Raw genomic sequence first — 22172 nt, 5'->3', positions numbered from 1 at the left:
ATATCTTTACATCTCCAAAATTCTAAAGGGTAATGAAATATTGAGTTATATGACCTCTTTATCATCAGAGGAAATAAAAACTAGGAGACATAATTGAAAAGGCTCCCAAACCTATCCATATCTTTGCATTTATTGAGCATGGAAAAGCTCCCAATCTTTGGTCTACCTTCCCCCCAAAGAGGCGCACACGGCACTGTTAATAGTAATTATTACTATAATACTACTTCTAAATTCAAAAGCAGAAACCCAGAATAATAACCAATCAACTAGGTACCTTCACCCATTTCCCAGACTGACCAAATGGAAAGCTGACGTATACTACACAAAGATGCCAATCCAGGGCATGCATCTATCGTTACATTTCTACATTAGAAGCACAGAATTTCACAGGTGGAAATCTTGGAATTTCTCTGGTTCTGCTTTCTCATTTTCCAGCTTAGACAATGAAGGCTTGGCTAAGCCAACACCAGTAGTAGAGGCAGCCTTGGGCATGGAGCTATTGGATGCTGAAGAATTTCCTAAGCTGCCCCAACTTCCAAAGATGCACACACACATATTTGTGTGGCCGTGTTCTATGTTGGTGCTCCATGCAGCCGGTCTGCAAAAGACCATTCATTAAATAAAGTCTTTTATCCCACAAATATATCATTACTACCTCCGACCCCGGACCTTGCTAAGGATTGACACTGGTCAAGTAAGATCCCTGACTTCTCAGGGCCCAGTCTTCATGATTCTGGCCGGTACTTTCATGGGTATAGGTACATTAACCAGGAGAAATATGACAGTCTAAAAATTTCTGAAAAATTATTAAACTTGGCCGAAAGATAGAACTCCACTTCTAAAATCTAACGCCTTCTAGTCCAGAGACACCTCGCTACCTCGTAATTAAAGCTTTAGTTAATGAGCCACCAAGATAGAAACCCACTGCTCCCCCCAAGCACGTGAGCATAAGCCAAGACTATGATTAGAGATACACATGAAAATCAGGGGGAAGAAATATTGTGAGTAGGAGGTGGACAACTGCAGGGCCATGCGCACACTCAGTCGCAGCTGTCACCACGTCCTTGCCTAATAACAAGAGCAACAGGGCACAGTCCCTGTGTCAAGCAGGCTGCCGGCAGCTAAGGCAGACAGGACTGAGGCACAGAACATCTGCTTCAGGAATTTTCTCAGGATTTCTAATCTCACTTATAAGACAAAAAAATTTTAAATGACGACTGCAGAATTTCTTTGATTAGAGAAACCGGTTGCTGATTTACCATTATACATTTTAAGTGGCTTCTTGGCCTGTTAAAATTCTCCTGCAGGGCCTGGTCAGTACATGACTCATCAGGCAATTACCAGAAATTCCACTGAGCACCTATTAAGTGCTCGGCATAAACCATGGTTCCTGCCATGAGGAAGGGAGCAGAGGGGGTCAGCCTGTTGTGAGTGTTCTCTCGAAGGAAGAGTGGGAGTGAGGTAACCAGGTTATGGAGGGACTTGAATGTCAGGATGACTCCTGTGTCACAGCGGACCCTGGAGCCAGTGACCTGGTAAACAGAATGGCCACGTCAAATACAGAACTCCCAGTCAGATCTGATTTCAGATAAACAACAAATAATTTTTAGTATTTAAGTATGCTCCAAATATCGCATGGGACAGACTTATACTGGAAAAGCACTCATTGTTTATCTGAAATTTAAATTTAACTGGGTATCCTGTATTTTTGGCTAAATCTGGCAACCCTGCAGGTAAAGTGTGATTTTAGCCGGTGTGACCTAGCAGCAGCGCTTCGGAGACACTTGTACTACCGTCAGCAGAGGAAAACAAGGCATTCAGAGCACCTTTAAAACCAGCTGTCTTCTTTTTCAGTTTTTCTCTCTAAAATACTTTCTTCTTTAACATAATTACGTCTTTTATCTGACTTTCCTTTAAGCTAATTTTGCCTCCTTCCCTTCCCCCAGAGGACATCTTGGGGGGGGGGGGGCGGGGCCTTTTTGATTGTTATCACTGTGGGAGTGCTCCCACATGATGTGGGTGGAGGCCAGGGGAGGCTGATAAACACCCTACAAAGCTCAGGACAAGCCTCCACAGCAAAGGATTATCCAGCCCACGTGTCACAAGTGCCAAGGCAGAGAAACCCTGCTTTAAGCAAAGGTAAGAAAAGTCTCATTCCTGGCCAAAGGTCCCTGGCTTTCACAGGATCCTACACCTCCTCACAAAGAGCTTACAATTTTCTGCAAATCTCAAGTGCGGCAGAGTACATTCCCATCATACGGCATTTATTTTTTAACATTTATTTGGAAGAAGCACTACCGCCACCGGGGGGAAAAAAAAAAAAAAAAATTCTGGACTTTGCAACTTCAGCTGACTCATGCTTCACATTTTACCTGAATCTTAAAGAGCTTAAAAATATGTATTCAGATCAGCCAAAGAAAGAATTTGGTTTCCATCAGTGAAAGCACTACCACGCTCCCCATGGAGTCTGCCAGGATAGACAGGCTCTGCTCTCTAAAGCAGGCCTCCCCACACGCCTTGCCTTTTCTTCGTCTCAAGGCTTGGCAACCAGAGCCTGCACTTGTTTACCCTCCTCCTTTTTCTCAGAAACATATTTGTTTCAAAGGCTTTCTCCTCAGTCCCTGCCTCAGTAGGCCTTGGAGGCTTCTCCTTTTGCACCAAAATTATAAAAGTTCAATTCCTCATTGGTCCCTTGGTGTAAGCTACCCATTATCACAGGACAGAAGGAAGGAAACTGCCCCTAAAGATCATTTTGATGCTTCCATTATCACATGTATTCACCCAGAGGGATGGTTAAACTCAGAACTTCAAGTTAGAAACAAAGTTCTGAAGAAAATTTCCTTTGAATTGGTATATACCCCACAGTCAGTTTGGGGCTTTCGTTTTCTTGTACGGTAATAATGGGCCAGTGGAAGATTAGAAGAGGCAAGACCCCACTGTCGTGACACTTGGCTGTGTACGTAGAGGTTGCAATGAGGACCATGAGCACAGTCACGAGACAGAGCTTCCTGATCACATGTTACCTAGGAATGCAGGTCAGTGGAAAAGGACACCCTCGCCTTATTCATCTCACCAGCCCCCTGGAGCTCAGAGCCTGGGGAAATGTTACACTAGTTGGTCCTTTGTCTCTTGGGCTTTGAGTTAGATGTGACATTTTAGACTCTCTCTGTCTTTTGCTCTATGACCAAGGCCTCTTTTTAAGAAAACAGGTGACAAAAGAGAACATGCATAAGACGTGGTAGGAAACTCATATCTAAGGATTAATAAAGGCTGGCCATGTTTGGCCTTGACTGAAAGCAAAGTTTTCTCTGAGGCTGATTTATATTTAGCTTCCTTCTGTTCTTTACAACTGGTAAAACCAGCTCTAGCAACACTTCTTTTGAAGTATTCCAAGGCCACAAGGAGAAGTGAAAAAGAGCACAGGATTTAAAGCAAGAAGAACCTAGCTCAAGTCAGCCACTTATGGGGCTGCATGCCCTTGGGCAAGTTCTTTTATCCTCTCTGAGTTTCAGTTCTTTTATCTGTAAAATGGGGATAAAAATACCTAGCTCTTATCAAGAGCTCTTTGTCAAAGTCTAAGGTTTTATGTAAATGTTAGTTCTTATTTTGAACCCACTGAGCAAGGATGTAAGATCTCCCTCAAATGACAGGTTATATAGAAAGTGTCATTAATTAGAGTTTCAAGACATGGATCATGCTCTCTGATGTGCTATTGTTTCTGCCAGTCTTTTGTCAGCTGTCTTAGTCCCTTTTTACAGAAACATACAAGGAAAAGGAGTTACCTCTCTAATATTTTAGCAAATTCAGGAATCACCCCTCTCTCTACCATTTCTGGCAGGGGTCAGTCACCCAGCTTGGCTGGAACATTCCCACCAAGCGTGCTGCCCCCATGGCATTCCATTCTGCTAGAAAATTCTGTGTTGATGAAATGTGGACAGATAATGTTAGGAAGATAAATGAGTAACATTTGTAAAAGTATTTGAACTCTTAAAAAAAAAGAAAAGACCCACACTGATTCCAGGGATTTTTGTTACAATACTTGGAACTTAAAATATGATATTTTGGTTGATTAAAGTCTGCTCTGACTTTTTTGTCTCTTGGCCTCGGAGGGGCTGAGAGAAAGGGTCCACAGACTTCACTTATTTTTTATCAAAGGAAATAAGTTAAGTGCCCAGCAGAGGTCAGTGTGTAAATGCGGTAACCCGTCAACCATCACTACATGGCACCACCACTCTCCCCACAAGCATCCTCAGTCTCCACTCAGGGGGGTCACACTCCAGCCTTTGTGGAGCTCAGCACTCTGCACCCCCATCCAAATCAGGCTCACCTGAAGCCCTAGGAAGAGACTGAATCAACCAACCAACAGTGTGCTAGGTGTTAATGCAATCTGCTGAGGATACTAAATGAATAGCCAAGAATCCTCCCCCTACAAAAAGCTCACCTAGGGGACAAACAGATGCAAAAACAAATGATTACAGCACAGAGTGACGGGAACTCTGATAGAGACACGTGAGCCCTCACAAAGAAGGGGTGCTCATTGCTCCCTAAGAGAGTTGGGGGCAGCTTTGCAAAGAAGATGACATTTAGACTGAATTTGGAAGAACAATAGCAAGCCTCCTTGTGAACACAGAGGGAAAGAGAATTCCTACAAAGGGAGAAGGACACCCTACGTCATGGAGGTAAGGAGAGGCGGGGAAGGGTACAGAAAGTAGTTCAGGGAAACCTGGCTCGGAAGGAACACGGGGATGCAGGCCAAGTGATGCAGCCTGAGAGCGAAGAGAGGGACAAACTCACACAGACTCTTCATGTCAAGAGAGGAGGCCAGACTTCAACAGGAGGTGAGAGAGCCACTGAAGGATGTGACGATGAGGTGACGGTCAGAGGACGAGTGGTGAGGTAGACATCAGGATGAGAGAGCAACTTAGGACAAGGAGAACCAAGGCTGCGGCACAGACTAGATGTTCCTTCAGTGGGCACCCGTGACAGGAACAAAATAACAGCCATCTTAAGTTCACATCAATCTTGGATATTGCTTCAGCATCACAGGCACAGCAACTGTTTCCAAAAGATGCCTCTGAAGGCTTAGAAAGCACTTGGTTATTGCTCTGAGGAAAGGCAAACTAAACATTTTTGTGTGGCCCTAAGGGTAGTTATGACTAAATGGATAAGCTGATAAATCAGAAGCAATAACAGATCACAAGTAAGCCCCTTCAATTTTGCCAGATAACTCAAATCTTATGTTACACCAATAAAAATATTGAGAGACTTGAAGGCCATCTGACACACAGGAGGTCAAGAGATAAAGACAATGATCTTGTCCTAAATTGTCTATAGTCATCATAACTTCTCACATTTGGAACTAACCCTGAAGAATTTCCTTTTTTTCCAGCTCTACTGGGATGTAGTTGACATATTACACTGTGTAAATTTAAGGTGCACAATGTGATGACTTGATACACGTATATACTGTAAAATGTTTACCACATTAGTTTACACACCCTCTACCTCACATAGTTGTCATTTTGTTGTTACGGTGAGAACATTAAAGCTCTATTCTCATAGCCATCCTTAAGTATACGACGCAGTATTGTTAACTATAGTCACACTGCTGTACATCAGCAGTCCCCAGCCTTTTTGGCACCAGGGACCGGTTTCATGGAAGACAATTTTTCCAAAGACGGGGCTGGGGGGTGGTGGTGCGGTGGTTCAGGGGGTAACGCGAGCGATGGGGAGTGGCAGAGGAAGCTTTGCTCACTCACCCACCCTCACCTCCTGCTGTGCGGCCCGGGTCCTAACAGGCCGTCGACTAGTACTGGTCCAGGGGTTGGGGACCCCTGCTGTACATCACATGCCTGGAATTTATGAGAATCTTATTTCTACTAACTACAAGTAAGAATTCAAGGTTTAAGGGGGAAAAAAAGCAGAACAGAAGAAAAGCCTGAGGAAGGTAGCTAGGGAAGGAATAAGAGTTCTTTAGGATTCGAGGTTCTGCCTTACAGAAAAATAAGTAACTAGAAATTTCCTTGGATGAATCGCAAGTTAAAGAAATTGTAGAACAGTAGGAAACATGTTGTTTGCCTACCAAAAGAACAAGTACCTCACCGTGTTTCACATCTCTAAAAGATGGTTTTAAATGTATTCTGAGCATTGTGCAATGTTTACAGATTATTTCTCATTTCAACTGGCAACAGGCCCTATACTAAAGCATGGAGAGAAGACCTAACTCTAGTATGTTGGTTAGAATAAGATTAAACAACAGAAACAATACCTTTAGATCACAACAGTAAAGATTCCATACAGTATAAGAAAGCACATATTTATCAGTTTGGGAAAAAGGGAAATGAAACCCTAAAATGTTCAAATTACTGTCCCAAAACTCTAAGAATAATAAGTTAGTTCCAAGAAACTGACTGCATCATTTCAAACCAGAAAGTCATGATTTAAGTTTTATAATTCCTTTCAAATTTCCAAATTTACCACTTGTTTCGATGAAGCATTGATGCTTTGGGAGCTGAAATTCTTGACGTCTTACAGCCATGCCCTCATCAATTTGACTTAAGACTTTACTAAACTGGTTTTAATATTAGAACAAGGACTAAGGGAAGCTGCTGTTTTGTAAAAACAGAATTATTCTGATGTCGTCACCAACTTCAACAGTTTTCCAGGCATATGTACAAGACAATTATGATGCCAAAGTAAGAAATATAGCTAGTTTCATAGCCAGAATGAGTTACGGCTAATTCTCCTGTAGTAACAATCAGATTCACAAATCTGTGTTCTCCAGACAGAAGAGTAAAGCTTGCTTTCAAAGTGATTCAGTTAAATAGACAATCTGTCAGCGGACACTGGAGAGTTTACTGTGCAGGGGGGAGCTGAGTGCACAGCCCTTCTCCCTGGGGGGCTGGGTGTAGGGGCGGGAGGGCAGCGTGTCTGATGAGAAGGTGATGCTGCTTCTAATAAAAAAAAAAAAAAAAAACCCATAAGTTAATACTTGCTACTTTTTTAAATTCTGGAATTCAAATGTTCTGCCTTTTGAAATAAAATAAATGTTCTCTAATTTTTCAGTCTAAAAAATCTTCCATGCTGGAACTACCACTCCTCCTTGGAATTGTCCATTCTTAAGCATTTTTACACTATCACTGAAGGTTGCACCACTATCCAATCATTCTTCTGAGTGGTTTTTAACACTCCTACCCCAACTCACATAATCCTGTCATGACTTAATCTTCGCTTTATAACCTGCCCTATTTCCAGGTGGTTTTTGCATTGTTTTGTTTGGAATTATTTTGTACGTTTTTGATTTTTGTTTGTTTACCTCTAATAGGTAGACAATCTCTTTGCACAACCGTAAAGACCTCCTTGCCTCCTGCTTTTCTCTCACAAGCTCCAGAGACAAGATAGATTTGCCAAACTCATCCTTAGATATAACCTAATTCTTCATACACAGTGACATTTTACTATGTCAATAAATGTGATATCTGGGACAGTTACAAATCACTATAGCCTCATTTCTCCAGCCTGAACTAAGGTTAAAAAAAAAAATGTTTAACAAGCCTAAATAAGAATTCCAGGAAAAAAAAGAGCAACTAAATTCTATGTAAATAAAAAAGAAAACAAAGTAAAAGAATAAACTCTGAATACAACAGAATTTACAGCTAGGACCCAGATTTTACTGCAACGGTCATTTAAAATAAATGTAAGGACCTAATTCTCAAATAATAGGGTAAGAAGAGTGCTAACCATCTCAGAGTTTCAACAAACACTTACTGAGTAACCACTAAGTAACAAACCCTGGGCTAGGCCCTGGGGACACGGAGATAAAGGACAGAAAAAGTCACTGAGAACTCAGAGGGCAGCTAATGGTATTGACACAATATGACACAACTCTGTGCGTGACAAAGGGAAGCTCAGAGTGAGTGCTTGAGGAGGGCATTAGGGAAGACATCCTTCCACAAGAATCACTTGGATCATATGACAAAGTTCGCTGGAAAATGGGGATGCGCACTGAATAAGTTTAAAACACTAACCCGAACTGTGACTTACATGTCTTCAACGTCTTAAAAATAATGTACAGATGTTTGGTTTTTTTGTCAGTGTGTGCTTTTATTTCTTCACTCACTTACTGCTGGCTCTTTTGCAGAACAGCATGGCTAAAGCTGCCGTGAAAGAACTTGCCACACTGCACGGCACCAAGTACACATATGGCCCAGGAGCTTCAACAATCTGTAAGTCTTGGCATCAGAACTCTGCAAAGAATCCACGTGCTTATAAGGCAATAAATGGTTCCCAGCGTCTTTCCTTTCTATCATTTAAAGCATGTGACTTTTGCCTGACAGTGAATTGTTTTATAAAATATGTAATCAGTTTCCTGTTCAGAAAAAAGGGGGAGAAATATCCCTTTCAGCCCGCGGAAACATTTGCTCTCCGTAAACATCTATTGAGCATCTACCACTTGCCAGGCCCTCAATAGATGCTAGGGGAGAAAGGAAAGAAGGATGGAGAGAAGGCAAGAGGGAAGGAGAAAGGAAGGAGGAGGATGGAGCAATCTTCAAAGAACCCACAGCAGGGAAGTGGGAAGAGTAAACATTAATTGTCATACAGGAGCTAAGTGCTTCAACAGAAGGATGTCTAAGAAAAGAGCACACCCAAACACTAACCACCCCACCCTAAAGTATCAGGAATGAGTTCCCAGGATGATGACACAGAAGCTTTATCTGGAAGGACAATTGCTGGAGGAAAGCAATAGAGGGAAGGTTTTCCTGGCTAAACAGATGGCAGTTTCGAAAGGCTACTTCAGGCTCAAGCTGTTTTCAAGGGATGCAAGCAAGTGGCAAAAGAGTTAGATAGGGGCTAGACCCCAGAGCCTTGGGGCTGCAGTTCGTATTTCACTGGGAAGGCACATTCTGCAGGCCCCATTTTCAATTTCTACATATATTTGCCTTTGCATGATTTCTTTCCGCCCCAGGTCTTAAAGGACCAGAAATACAAGGGAAAAAGGCCAGTCCCATCATCAAGGGGGTTTCAATGCAGTTGGAGAGGCTCCAATCCTGAGGGGTTTCTAAAAGCTTCATGTAGAATACAGTTTCCTGTATTCTTGTCCTTTATTAAACTTCTCTGTATCAGATGGGGTATACTATTTTCTTAAGGAGGTTCTATCAGAAATAACCCACAGTGACATTGCACCTATTCACAAATTGTGAACTTCTTGTAGGTTTTCTTCAGGCAAGTTCAATGAGGTTTCTCTTTCCATCACCGTGTAAGCCCCTGGAGGGCAGGGGCCATGTCTCTGCTTTGTCCTAGCATCTCCAGAGTGGAGCACATGGCCTGCTGCTCAGTGAGAGCTGTACGATTGTTGACTGAATGAATGAATGAATGAACAAATGAGTGACTGAATAAATGAATGACATCATAACTGTCACCGAATGAATAACTGAAGGAATGCCTAATCTGTGCCAGGCCATATGCTAGACCCTGAAGAAACAAAAATGAAGGCACAGCCCTGCCCTCAAGCTGCTCCAGTTTCATCATTCAGCACAGTTTCAGCAGGGTTTGGAGTCCTCTCCTCTCACCAGTCATCATGCAGTTTTCCTTATTTTTCCAGAAGATACACATCCTTTTCCCAGAAACTGTATATATTTTGTAAACAGATTACACACTACATAGCACAGTTTACCTCAGCATACAAGCACTCTGAGAAGTTTATATATTACAAATTACATACTTCCTGGGGTATTAAACACATCACTCCCACTAAGTAGACTTAGAGGTAAGATTGGACAAATTTTTAAAACAGCCCCCATAGCTTTTGTGATCCAGTTTACTAGAAAATTCGCCTACCTATACTGTTTTGCGCAGTAAAACATTTGTAATTATAAAAGAAAGCTGGCGGGGTTTTTAAATCTCCTTCCTAGATTTAAAATTTTTCTTCTGTTTGCTCATTTCAGATCCCGCTGCTGGGGGCTCTGATGACTGGGCTTATGACCAAGGAATCAAATATTCCTTCACCTTTGAACTCCGGGATAAAGGCAGATATGGCTTTGCCCTCCCTGAATCCCAGATCCGGCCAACCTGTGAGGAGACAATGCTGGCGATCAAATACATTACCGGCTATGTCCTGGAGCATCTGTACTAGCCCAGAGCGCTAACAGCCTTATTTCTAAATGTTCACTCTTTGTTTCTTTTCTATCCTGAATGCTGACTTTTGTTTGCCTAGATGTTTTCCAGGTCCTCCTCTTTCTTTTAAGATTCTGGGTCTATTAAACTACCTGGGTCTTTAATATTGATCATAATAAAAATGAACCATTACAATTGAAAAACCTGACAGACTGTCTACTTCTTTGGGGGAAAAAAGATGTGAACAAATGACTAAGGCAAGCCGTGCACAACCAATGATGTAGGTCAGCCATACGGGAGTTGAAGCCCTTGGAGTGTTGCCAACCCTGGCAGACTGCAGACGTGCACAGGTTATATTGGGGTGCTGATGAGGAAGAAGACATATAAGGGGAAACCCAGGACTGTAAAATGTGGTATAGGTGAAACGATCCAATCGTGGTTTAGCTTTCATCTCAGCTCACTCAAGTTATTTTCTGAGCTGTTTACTACATGCCGAGCACTTTGCTAAGCAATTGAGGACAGAGCAATGAAAAAGAAAGAAAACATTTCTGCCCTCAATGGTTCTATAAGCCACTTGAGAAGATGGACATGAAACAAATAATTATTTAACTAATTATGTAATAATTAGTGACTTAATTTATATTACCTATCTGATGTGGAGAAGGAAGCTCTCTCAGGAAGTGCTAAAGCCTGAAGAATGATTCACAGTTACCTGGAAGAAGGGAGCACCCCTGCCAGGCCCTGTAACTATGCAGAAGCTGTAAGAAGAAAGCAAGAGAGGGTGGAACTCAGAGAACTGAGGGAAGAGGGGCATGTGAAAGGGCTGAGGAGGGAGTTGGGGATCATATCAGGCAGGGTTAGAGGTCATGTTAAGGATTTGGAACAACTGATCTAAGAACAATGAGAAGCCTTAGGAGACGGATCCAAAAAAATATTGCTGCGATTTGTGTCAAAGAGTGTCCTGCCTATGGTTTCCTCTAGGAGTTTTATAGTATCCAGTCTTACATTTAGGTCTTTAATCCACTTCGAGTTTATTTTTGTATATGGTATTAGAGAGTGTTCTAATTTCATTCTTTTACAAATGGCTGCCCAGTTTTCCCAGCACCACTTATTGAAGAGACTGTCTTTTCTCCATTGTATATTCTTGCCTCCTTTGTCATAGATTAATAAGTAAAGGAAACCAAGGCAAAAATAAACAAATGGGACCTAATTAAATTTAAAAGCTTTTGCACAGCAAAGAAAACCACTGACAAAACAAAAAGGCAACCTACTGAATGGGAGAAGATATTTGCAAATGATTTGACTGATGAGGGGTTAATAGCCGACTTATATAAACAGCTCATACAACTCAACATCAAAAAAATAAACAACCGGATTAAAAAATGGGCAGAAGAACTGAATAGACATTTTCCCAAAGGGAAAATGCAGATGGCCAACAGGCACATGAAAAGATGCTCTACATCACTAATCATCAGGGAAATGCAAATCAAAACAACAACGAGGTATCACCTCACACCTGTCAGAATGGCTATTAGCAAAAAGAACACAAATAACAAATGTTGGTGAGGATGTGGAGAAAAGGGAACCCTCCTACACTATTGGTGGGAATGTAAATTGATGCAGCCACTGTGGAAAACAGTATGGAAGTTTCTCAAAAAACTAAAAGTGGAACTACCATATGATCCAGCAATTCCACTCCTGGGTATATATCCAAAAAAATATAAACACTAATTTGAAATGATACATGCACCCCAATGTTCACAGCAGCATTATTTACAATTGCCAATATATGGAAGCAACATAAGTGTCCATCAACAGATGAATGGATGAAGAAGATGTGGTACATATATACAATGGAATACTACTCATTCATAAAAAAGAATGAAATTTTGCCATTTGCAGCAACATGGATGGACTAGGAGGGCATTATGTTAAGTGAAATAAGTCAGAGGGAGAAAGACAAATACTGTACGATATCACTATATATGGAATCTAAAAAATACAACAAACTAGTGAATAAAAAAAAAAAATAGGCAGATTCACAGATATAGAGAACAAACTGGTGGTTACCAGTGGGGAGAGGGAATGTGGAAGGGGCAATATAGGGGTAGGGGGAAAAACGGGTTATTATGTGATTATATGAAATCATGTGTGTGAAACTTTTGAAAACTGTAAAGTACTATAGAATTTAAAGAATCTTTCATTCAATTAAAAAAGAGCAATGAGAAGCCACTGGAGATGTTAAATTGTAAATGACATGATAAGAGTTTTTTGTTTTTTGTTTTTTTAAACACCAGCCAGGCTACAGTGTGGAAAGCAGACTGGAAGTGAAACAAGAAGGTGCCAGGGACCCTGGCTGGACCAGCTGGGCCTAAAATGAAAGAGGCAAAAATAACGCTATGACTTGTAGGTCAAACATGACTTGAAGTTTTCCAGAATTAAAACTGAACGTGCTAGTAATGTTGGAGAGTACTGTGCAAAGTTCAAATTTTAAAATATAATAATATGTATTTAGATTATAATTTGGGGGCATTGCTTACTTTAAAATCATAAAACAAAATATTACCTCATTGTTTTCCATGTAGATTCAAGGAAGAGAAGATTCCATATCTAGCATAATATGTTGAAATATCTATAAGAGTGTTCCATTCAAAAACAGAATCCATTAACGTCGCAATGATTTGTTTGGAAGCTGTCAAGCCAAAGAATGATTAATTGCATTAATTGTCCACTAGATGGTAGCAGTGCAGCTGCTACAATTTGTCAGGCAACCATCTTCAAAATAATTCAGTAATAGATCATTTAAATAGGCACAGAAAAAGAGAGACCCTTAAGTGCCAAAAAAGAAATTCCCGTAAATTCTTAAGCAGTATTGATGCTAATTTTAAAAATAGATGTAATTTAGCAAAATTATTGTTTCTTTCTCCCATTCTGTTTAAGTTATATCCATGTGAATTGCAAAGCTAACTCAACCATACTTACCTGAGTGAAGTTATCTTGCTGGAGGTGTATCATTCAACTCAGTTCCACAGGACACTCCCTTATCCTACCTCTAGCAGGTGCCATCGACTTCTAACTAAGGGATGCTGTGGCCCAAAGTTCACTGCTTTAAAATAGAAATTAGGAATATACATGGGCTTTTCTAAAATTTCAAGGAATTTTTAAGAAGAATTAGAAATAGGAAAGCAAATAAAATCCATGTACCTGAGATTTCCTGCACTAGAGACATTTTTGCTATATCTCTTGCCAACTGAAAGTTAACAGCTAGCAGGCCAGCAGTACCACTTGCCTGAGCTTCACCAAGAAAAACGAGAAAAGAAGTTTCTGCTTTAGGCCTTCCCAGTGCAATATAGTACTTTATGCCTTCCTGCCCGGCTGACCAGAGACTCTGCTGCTTTGCCAGACCAGACATTGCCCAGCCTTGCCCACACAGGAGCCCCTGGCTGTGAGGGCACCTCTCTTCTCCCTTTCTTTGGCTAATTCCCACCCTGAGAAGAACCTAGGACAGGCTCTGAGCTCCTTCAGTCCCTAACTCTCACCTCCCCAAAGCAGTAATTAACAAACAGCAGGGGCTCAGCCCCCTGGATCTTTCCTACCTCAAACAGTGTTGCTACAAAATAGCAAGACTGGTTTCCCAGTCTGGAATATGGGAGGTCTACATATCTAGAATCGTTATCTCATGTGTTCACCTGCTTTGCCAGATAACCTATATGCATTGGTCAAAGAGAATTTCAGGAGTAGAAGGAAGACGGCGGAACCATGATAGTTAATGATTTGGGGGCCAAATGGGGTCTTGATGAGCCTCTTAGGTCATCTCATTTGAGCAGGTAGTCACTCCCCCTCCAGCCAGGTCTGACACTGCCTGAATCACTCACCCATGTCTCTGTGCAGAAATGCCACCTTTCCTGCAACTAATAAAGACAAGTTTCTCTGCAGCATTTTCCAGGGCAGTTTCATTTCAATGTTAAAAATCCAATATCCGCAACTAAAGGCAACAAATTTTTCTTTCAACATATCGTTTATGAGATATCGAAAGGTATTCCAGAAGTTTACTATATTTTATTTGAAGATAGAGAATTATTTGAAAGATTGTAGTAAATCACAGGAGAACTTCCACTTCCATTTTCTAGGACATTACTTTTATAGTGATAATGTTTGAAAAATATGCAGAAAAGCATAGTTTAAAAAATACAGTGGTATTTTTAACTGTGTCTAGACATACAAAAATCCTAGGAGTGCAAAGATCCAGAAAGATGGAAAATTATTGTCGTGTGAAGCATTCAACTTTAAATATTTTTAAAGAGATTAAATTAACCTATGAAACATCACACCATCTTACATAGTCAATCCTAAAATGATACGGTGTCTAACAATTATTCATCCTACTCCATACATACGCCATGACCTTTCATAAGTCTTGATTCAGGAATACAAGGTTTTACTGAACTACGCCTGCTAAGAAACCATACTTGTTCTGAGAAAGAGCTCCAAAATATTCTTGAAATCCATCTACTGTACTGTTTTTCAGAGGCTAAATAGATTGGGAGGAGTGGGAGGTCTTAAAGCGTCATATGTCTATGTCCTATTCCAGAAACAAGGAATTGTCAATATGCAACAGATATTAAGAAGTCAAAGATTATTTATCATCAAAGTCTTATCTTGAGAAATACCAGGATCCTTCAAACATTTACTTAGATCCCCAAATAAAAATGTCCTTCCTAGCTGACCTGAAAAACAGACACACAAGCCTTTTCTATACAGTTTTAAAAGTAGTCACACAGAAAAAGGCTTTAACATAGAAAATTTAGCATAGAATGCTAGAATTAAGAGTGACTTCTATTTTCTTCCTTCAACTTTTCCATATTTTGCTAACTTATTTTCAATGGGCATTTATTACTTTTAGAATCCAAACAAAATTCCTAAAAGCAAAACTATAACATAAAATTTTTTTTCTTTAAGCAGCCCACATTAAAACAAATACAGAGAGATATTCTGGCCTTACAGGACACAGCTACCACTTTAACCGACCACATGATACATGCTGATACTCATCAGTTCTGCAGCCTGACAGTGGCCAGCAAGTGTGTCTATAGAACCTGACAACTGTATTAACTGCTTAGAGGACACAGGCATGTTTTTGTACCTACCATCCGCCAAGTCCCTTACGTACGCATCTCATTTAGCCCTCACAGCCACTTGTTAGAGTCCCATGTGCATCCCTATTTTACAGATGAGGAAACCAAGGCCTGGAATGACTAGGCAGCCGGCTCAAGGTAAAGTAGCTAGTGTCTGGGAGCCCCCCTGAGGTTACGTTTGTCTAACTCCAAAGTCAAGCTCTTCCTTTTCCTCTGTACTCCTGCCAAGCGCCCCCTTAGAATCAACAGAGCAAGAATTTGCCTTGGGATTTTCCAGTGCTGATAAGCTTGTCCAATGTCAAGAACATGAAGGCATTTGTAAACCCCTCCACTTCCTTACCTGCAGGGTTGCAGCAAGGGAACCCTCTTGGGGGACCCGTCACATTGCACATCTGTCAGGTGGAGAGGAATGAAGCTATCGCTGCTATACTTATAACAGGGGCATCTCCCCAACAGTATTATTTTGATAATAAAAATATACAACTATGACTCTGAGAAATTTCACGTATGACCATCTATACACGAAGAGGTAGTTTTAAAGGAAATTCTAATAAGTTATCTGATTAAATTCACTCAGTATATTAGGTTACCTATAATTCTGGGTAAAAGCGTTGCCTTCTCCCAAATAATCCATAATTAACTGAGTTTTGTTCAAGATTAAAGACCTCCCACCAAGACACTGTTTAAAATGGTTTATAAATGACTTTCAGTAATTCAACTTTCAAAAAGCATTTATTGGGCACCTACAGCATCTAGACCCTGAAGAGAGCAGCCCATGAACAAACATTTGAGCAACCATATTATCTTGCCCTCTAAATGTCCTCAAGTTGCTTTATGAATAGGGGTTCTCCCTGAGGACAGAGGGAGGGAAAGGGGAAAGGAGTGGGTATGTGAGTAATTTAGCAATTTCTGTAATGTTTACTTCTTTACCAAGAGAGGTACCGAGAAACGATGGCAAAAGTATAAAATCTAGACAGTGAACATATCAATGTTTTCCAGATTACTTACAGTATTTTTAGTATATCCAAAATAATTTGTAATCAAAAGTTCTTATTTTAACAATTTACAATGTAGCTTCAAAAACATATGTTTTAGAGGGGTGGGATAGGGAGGAATGGAAGGGAGGGAGACCCAAGAGGGAAGAGACATGGGGATATATGTATATGTATGGCTGATTCACTTTGTTATACAGCAGAAACTAACACACCATTGTAAAGCAATTATACTCCAATAAAGATGTTAAAAAAAAAAAAAAGTTTTGCTATTAAGGACCACCCATCAGGGTTCTGTGGCCAGATACCCAAATTCATCTCGGGTTCCAAGTGCAAATTTAAACCGATTCCTTCCATCCTTCAATTCAAGCATATGGTACAGTAGTATTTTAGAACAAAGAATTGGGTTCAAATCTCATCATACTAGCTCTGCTTCCTTGGGCAAGTTATTTGCTAAACAAGGAATTTGCCTCTCATCTCATCTGTAAAATGGGTATTCCCAATTGTAAAAGGTATATGAGTAGCATGGAATTCACCTGTCACAAAATGGGCATTTAGTATTAGTGTTGCCACCCTACTCCCCTCCCCAACTAGAAAATATGGGGGGCATTTCGTCCACCAGAACCCTAAGAGGAAATGAGCTGCTCCTCCAGATAAGAGCTGAGGCATAAAACTGGCAGAGGGGCTTGGGACAGGCAAAGAAGAACCGCGAGGTTCATCCTGCCTCTGGTTTGATCGCTATCACCCTTGCAATTGCTCCTGTCCGCTCTGACAGGTGAATCTTGCCGCCCTGTGTTCCAGACTCCATGTGGGAAGAGGATTATGAAACACTTCTTTACAGTTTACATGTTTCATCTTTTGTATTCTTAAAGGGAGAAGGTGCTCCGTGTGAAGCCCCAGGATGAAAAACAAGCAAACATCACAAAGGACTTGGCCAAAACCAAGTCACCTTACATACATCGTTTCAAATTAAATTATTATTTAATTACTGACTTTCAATGTCAGTGTCAAAATGTAACTTGTTGAAAACAGAATAACTTAAGTTCAAAGACTTAAATTAAATGACCAAGATGACATATCAAATTTAAAGCCAGAATGGAATCTGAGATCTAGTCAGATACCCCCTTATCTCCACATCAAATCAATCAAAAGTTCTGCCTGTACTAATTCCCAAATGGTTTTCAAATCCATCCTCTCCTCTTCGTTCCTCTGTCACTGCCAAATTCACGTCTGCCCTACCTTTTACAGGGACAATTTCAATAGACAGTTACAATTTGTCTCGTGTTCAGGGGTCTAGCCCTGCCTCCCACAAAGCCAAGTCCGCATGGCACCCTGCTTGCTGTCTCTAAAGCTGGACAACTGCATTCCTCCACTTGAAGCTTTTTAGTGAGAGGCAGCCTAGTCTGGAAAGAGCATGGTCTTCAGAGGTTCAAACCCCAGCTCTACCCTAGCTCTGTGTCCTTAGACAAGTGACTTAACCTCTTTGGGACTCAATTTCCTCCTCTGTAAAGTGGGGATAACAATCACACCTACTTTCTAACGTTGCTGTAAAGACTAAATGAGCTAATATTTGGGCAATGCTCAGAAGTGGGCCTGGCCGTAATAAGCACCGTAGAAGCATCTTCTGTTGGGATAGGGGTGCTATTCCAAGCACTTCATAATCTCCAACCTCTGCACTCCACCCTCTTTCTCACCCTTCAAGCACCATAAACACCAAAAACTCGCCCACTTTGGCCCTACACACCTTTTCTCAGGAGGAATGCACTTCCCTCTTTACTTGGCTCACTGCTATTTATTCCTCAAGACCCAGCTCAGGCAGTATTCCTGGAGGAAGTCCTTCTCTGTTCATCAACTCTCATGACCCAGTTCAGGTTGCCTGTCATGCTCCTAGAACACTTGTGCTTGCCTCTGGCATCGGTCAGCATGTTGGAAGTGCATATACAGCTCTGTGTGCCACACTAAACTTCTTGCTTCTCTTTTATTAACCTCTACAACCCTGGCACCCAGCTCTGGGCCTGGTGCTTAGTAAATGCTCATGAAGGTTCACTGAGCCTTAACTCTTGTACTATATTATCCTGTTGGAACAGAGAGATTGCTATTGTGATTAGATGGTCCTACCTTTACATCACACATTACATCTCTCACATGTCTAATTCAGGTTGTAGCTTCTTGATCCAAATAAGCCAATAAATATTGGTTGGTTCACTGCAGCCCCCTATTGGCACATAACTGATTGACCTAGAGGGAGAGAGGGAGTCAATCACAAAATAGCCAGGTAGATTTAGACACGCCCACAAGCTTGGCATGATGGGTAGAAAGTGAGCACTTTCTCTACATTTCCAAGGTTGGGAAATTATACTTCGTTGGGTTTCACAATTGAGTATGATTTTGAAGAACACGAATTGGAATCTTCTTAAATTACTTTAATCTGAATGCTATCTTTATAGTCCCATTCACCAAATTTCTGAAAGTCTCAGCTAGAGGAAGATAAAGAGAAGGGAATCAGCAGTTGCTAAATGCCTGCATGGCCCACGTGTCACAGCTGTTTCACAGTCTTCACAACACTCCCAGTGGAGGACTGTTAGCCCCTTTTTTAGGGGCGAGGACTGAAACTCAAAGAGTTTTAGTAATTTGCCCAAGGACATACGGCTAGAAAAAAGACATGGATAGAGACTATGCTTTCATTGGACACAAACCTTCCAGGAATTCCAGAGTTTACAGGGACATCTGGTTCTGAGGCCTGACTCAGGAGCAGGGGCAGGGGAGGGTGATGTCATATATTAATCCACATTCCCAATTAGAGGCAGATGCTGTGGTTAAATCAATTGTGAAACAACTCCAAATGACCCCAAGATGGTAGAAGCAAACAGATTAACCAAAAGCTGCTCATTCTTTTCGCAACTGTACATACTATGTCCTAAAAAAGTGATCAGTACAATAGTTCTTTTCCCACTCCCTAATATTCAACAGTTCTTAAATACATTTGCAAAAATCTCATAGGTTTATTAAGAGAAGAGTCCATACTTCAGTCACGTTGAACCTCAAATTCCTTTCATTATGTATGACACATAGTCATTTCTTAATAAATATGTGTTGGGTGAGCAAATAAACAACTGCGACTAACACTGAACTCATCTGCACAGCTTGACTTCTGGTATCCAGACATCACCCACCATGTAGCTGCTAACATGACAGTGGATTTCTGAATTAGTGAAAAGGAATTCCAGTCCACTCAGGCTGCCTTGGATCAAAATAAAATGCACTATGAGTAAGTCCTATGCAAATATTCAAATGTGCTAGAGACTCAAAGTCTTGGAGTCTTGAAATTGAAAGGCAAGTGTAATTTTTAAATTGGGCCCCCCAAAATGAAAGCTCTATCTATGAGATAAAATTTGTAATTATTTCCAAACAGACTAAGGAGGCCTGCTTATAAAAGTGGTGAGCTCAAACTTGGCCACTCAACTTCTATCTTATGTTTGCTATGATCTGCAAGAACGACAATTACGATATCTGCCATCTCTAAAACTCAGCCCCTTGTAAGGACAGAGTGCACGTGAGCAGGCATGGATGGTTTGGTCACACTCATCACCCCTGCCAGGTAATCAACCCAGACCTCAGCACTACTGATGACTACCAGCACCACATTCTTGTATTTGAATTCTCCTGATACATAAAAAGAGACCCTAACAATGTTCATCCTTGAGTCAGAGATGCAGGAATGTAAAATACATAATAAATAAATAATTCTTTATGAAAGAAATTCTTCCTCAGAGAAAGCAAAAACAATGCAGTAAAATAAGACAAATCTAAGAGGAGAGAATTCTCGAATGGCCAAAGATGAAGAAATGAGTCGCTGTGGTCCCACAGAGAAATAAAAGGAAATTGGAACTTAGCACTAACCATGGGTCATGCACACGCAGTCTGGGCCCTGGGGCAACAAATAAGAAGGGAGCCCAGAGATGAGTATCACAAATCGACATACAATATAGAAAACAAAATGTGTTTTTATACTTTAAAATATTTAGCAATTTGATGTACTGAGGGATCCTGTACTCCCCCAGCCCTTGTCATTCCAGTAGTCCCCTTTATTAAGACCCCCACCACTCAAAACTGCTAAACACCAGTTCTTTCTTTTTGACTTGCTATTTCATGCCTCTGCTACCTAACTTAGTGCTGTAACTCAAAAGGCCTTCTACTTCTGGCTCAGACAAAGATCCTATAATGTCATATTACAGAGCAGGATTTATTGCAGCTCATCATGACTTGATTGTATTTATTATATTGCTTCAATATTCCTAGTAAATATAAATACTATCGAAATGAAGGAAACACATACATAGACAAGTAAACAAAAAATATTCCTGTCTGTGGCTTAATGGCTTAAAGTCACAGGCTATTATGTGTGATTGTTTTTATCACTGTCTTTGTTTTTGTTGTTGTTTCAAGAGGGTTGTAAAACAAATGTAGAAGTTAATATATGGGGAGAACATATTCAAAATTCATTTATACCAGCATTTAAACCTTTTTAATTAATATATTGATATGTGTTTTTCTATGATTTTATAAATTGTGTCATTAAAATTAGAAGTAGACACTTTATAAATATACCTCCAAATCACAGAAATTAGTAGTGCGTTATGGACTGTATGCTTTTGCTAAGGTCGCTATGACGTCTTGATTCTTTCATCTAAAAGAAATCACCCCTCTACCCTAAATACTCCCTGGTGATTGTGTCTCTTGAATCACTTCACAGACCGACTTTTCAAATGTGTGCCTCGATTATTACAATCTTCACTTTACTTCATTAATATAAACCTGACCCAGATTCCTATGATCAACTAATTCTTACAAAGTATCTAGCCCAAGCTAAATATATTTTAGTTGGCAAACTTTGTATAATTTGGTTTGAACAGCAGGGTAAAAATGAAGCAGTATGTTTCCTTAATATCCTGGTAATGTAGACAAGCAGCTAGTTGCTCAACACTGAGTGTCGATAGTGGAATAAATCACTGTCACAGAAGACACCCAGGCAGGGGGCTGCCATCTTTCCATTATACCAAATAACTCACATCAGCCCTTTCTCTTCTTTGGTCCTCTCCTAGCCTGGAACAATTCTGACTCAAACAGAGGTCTAAATCCAGATCCTCAGGAATAGTGTGGTTTTCACTTTGTCTTATGCCAAATACTTCCTTGCTATCTACATCAAGAACCAAAGTGTTAAACTACCTATAAAAACTAGTTTTATCTAATTAGGAGATGATTTCTAGAAATTGGTCCAAATTAGCCACAGTTGTGAGAAAGCCACATAATTAGATAGTTACCTTCCTCAGAAATATAAATATGTAAAGTGATCTGTGCAGACAAGAACTATTTAAAATCTTGTCTCCAAGTGCTAATTATATAGATAATTTTATCTGCATATTAATTACATGTGTTACTTGGTGTCAGTCAGTAACAGAAGAAGGTTCTAAGAACAGAAACATCTGGTTGGACCAGACACCAGTCAGAATAAAACCACATTAAGAGGTTGGCTTGACACAATGATTTACTAAGACACCCTTCATTAGACAGTGCATATAAACCACTATTCAGTTTAAAGCATCTGTGTGATATTTTTTTTAATTTTCAGAAAATTAAATTACCAAGACAGATTTTATTTTAAAGTAGCATATTTGCTCCCTTTCTTTCCCTTTACACTCTTACAAAATCACAAAAGGCCAAGCCTAAAAAACAAATAATATGTGTATACTAACAAACCTGAACAGACTGGTCCAATAATGTCTAAAAGAATGCACATCCCTTGGACTGAGCCTTAAAGGACAGACACCATATTTAGAGTCAGCAGTTGAAAACCCTAGTGTTTTTACTAATTTTTCTACATTTTAGATATTCGTATTTTAGATACATTTTAGATTATCTCTTCTTTGATCAA

General features: G+C 40.3%; 2 protein-coding genes across 2 annotated transcripts in view; both read left to right on the top strand.

Moving 5' to 3' along the window:
* Nucleotides 1–10186, top strand: part of CPB1 (carboxypeptidase B1) — a 50502-nt gene extending 40316 nt beyond the window's left edge. Inside the window, exons 11-12 of the mRNA XM_059921872.1 lie at nt 8141–8225; nt 9945–10186. Coding sequence (XP_059777855.1) covers nt 8141–8225; nt 9945–10132 — 273 coding nt within the window. The 3' untranslated portion in view covers nt 10133–10186. The remainder of the gene's footprint in view (nt 1–8140; nt 8226–9944) is intronic.
* Nucleotides 10187–10810: 624 nt separating this feature from the next.
* Nucleotides 10811–22172, top strand: part of CPA3 (carboxypeptidase A3) — a 33571-nt gene continuing 22209 nt past the window's right edge. The window contains 5 exon segments of the mRNA XM_059921810.1: nt 10811–10873; nt 16921–17015; nt 17113–17184; nt 17555–17558; nt 19384–19508. Of these exon segments, the coding sequence (XP_059777793.1) occupies nt 10811–10873; nt 16921–17015; nt 17113–17184; nt 17555–17558; nt 19384–19508 (359 nt within the window).

This window comes from Balaenoptera ricei, chromosome 4, assembly GCF_028023285.1.
Source record: "Balaenoptera ricei isolate mBalRic1 chromosome 4, mBalRic1.hap2, whole genome shotgun sequence".
Lineage (NCBI taxonomy): Eukaryota > Metazoa > Chordata > Mammalia > Artiodactyla > Balaenopteridae > Balaenoptera > Balaenoptera ricei.
Note: the sequence above shows the minus strand (reverse complement) of the source record. Positions and strands in the feature narration are given on the sequence as shown.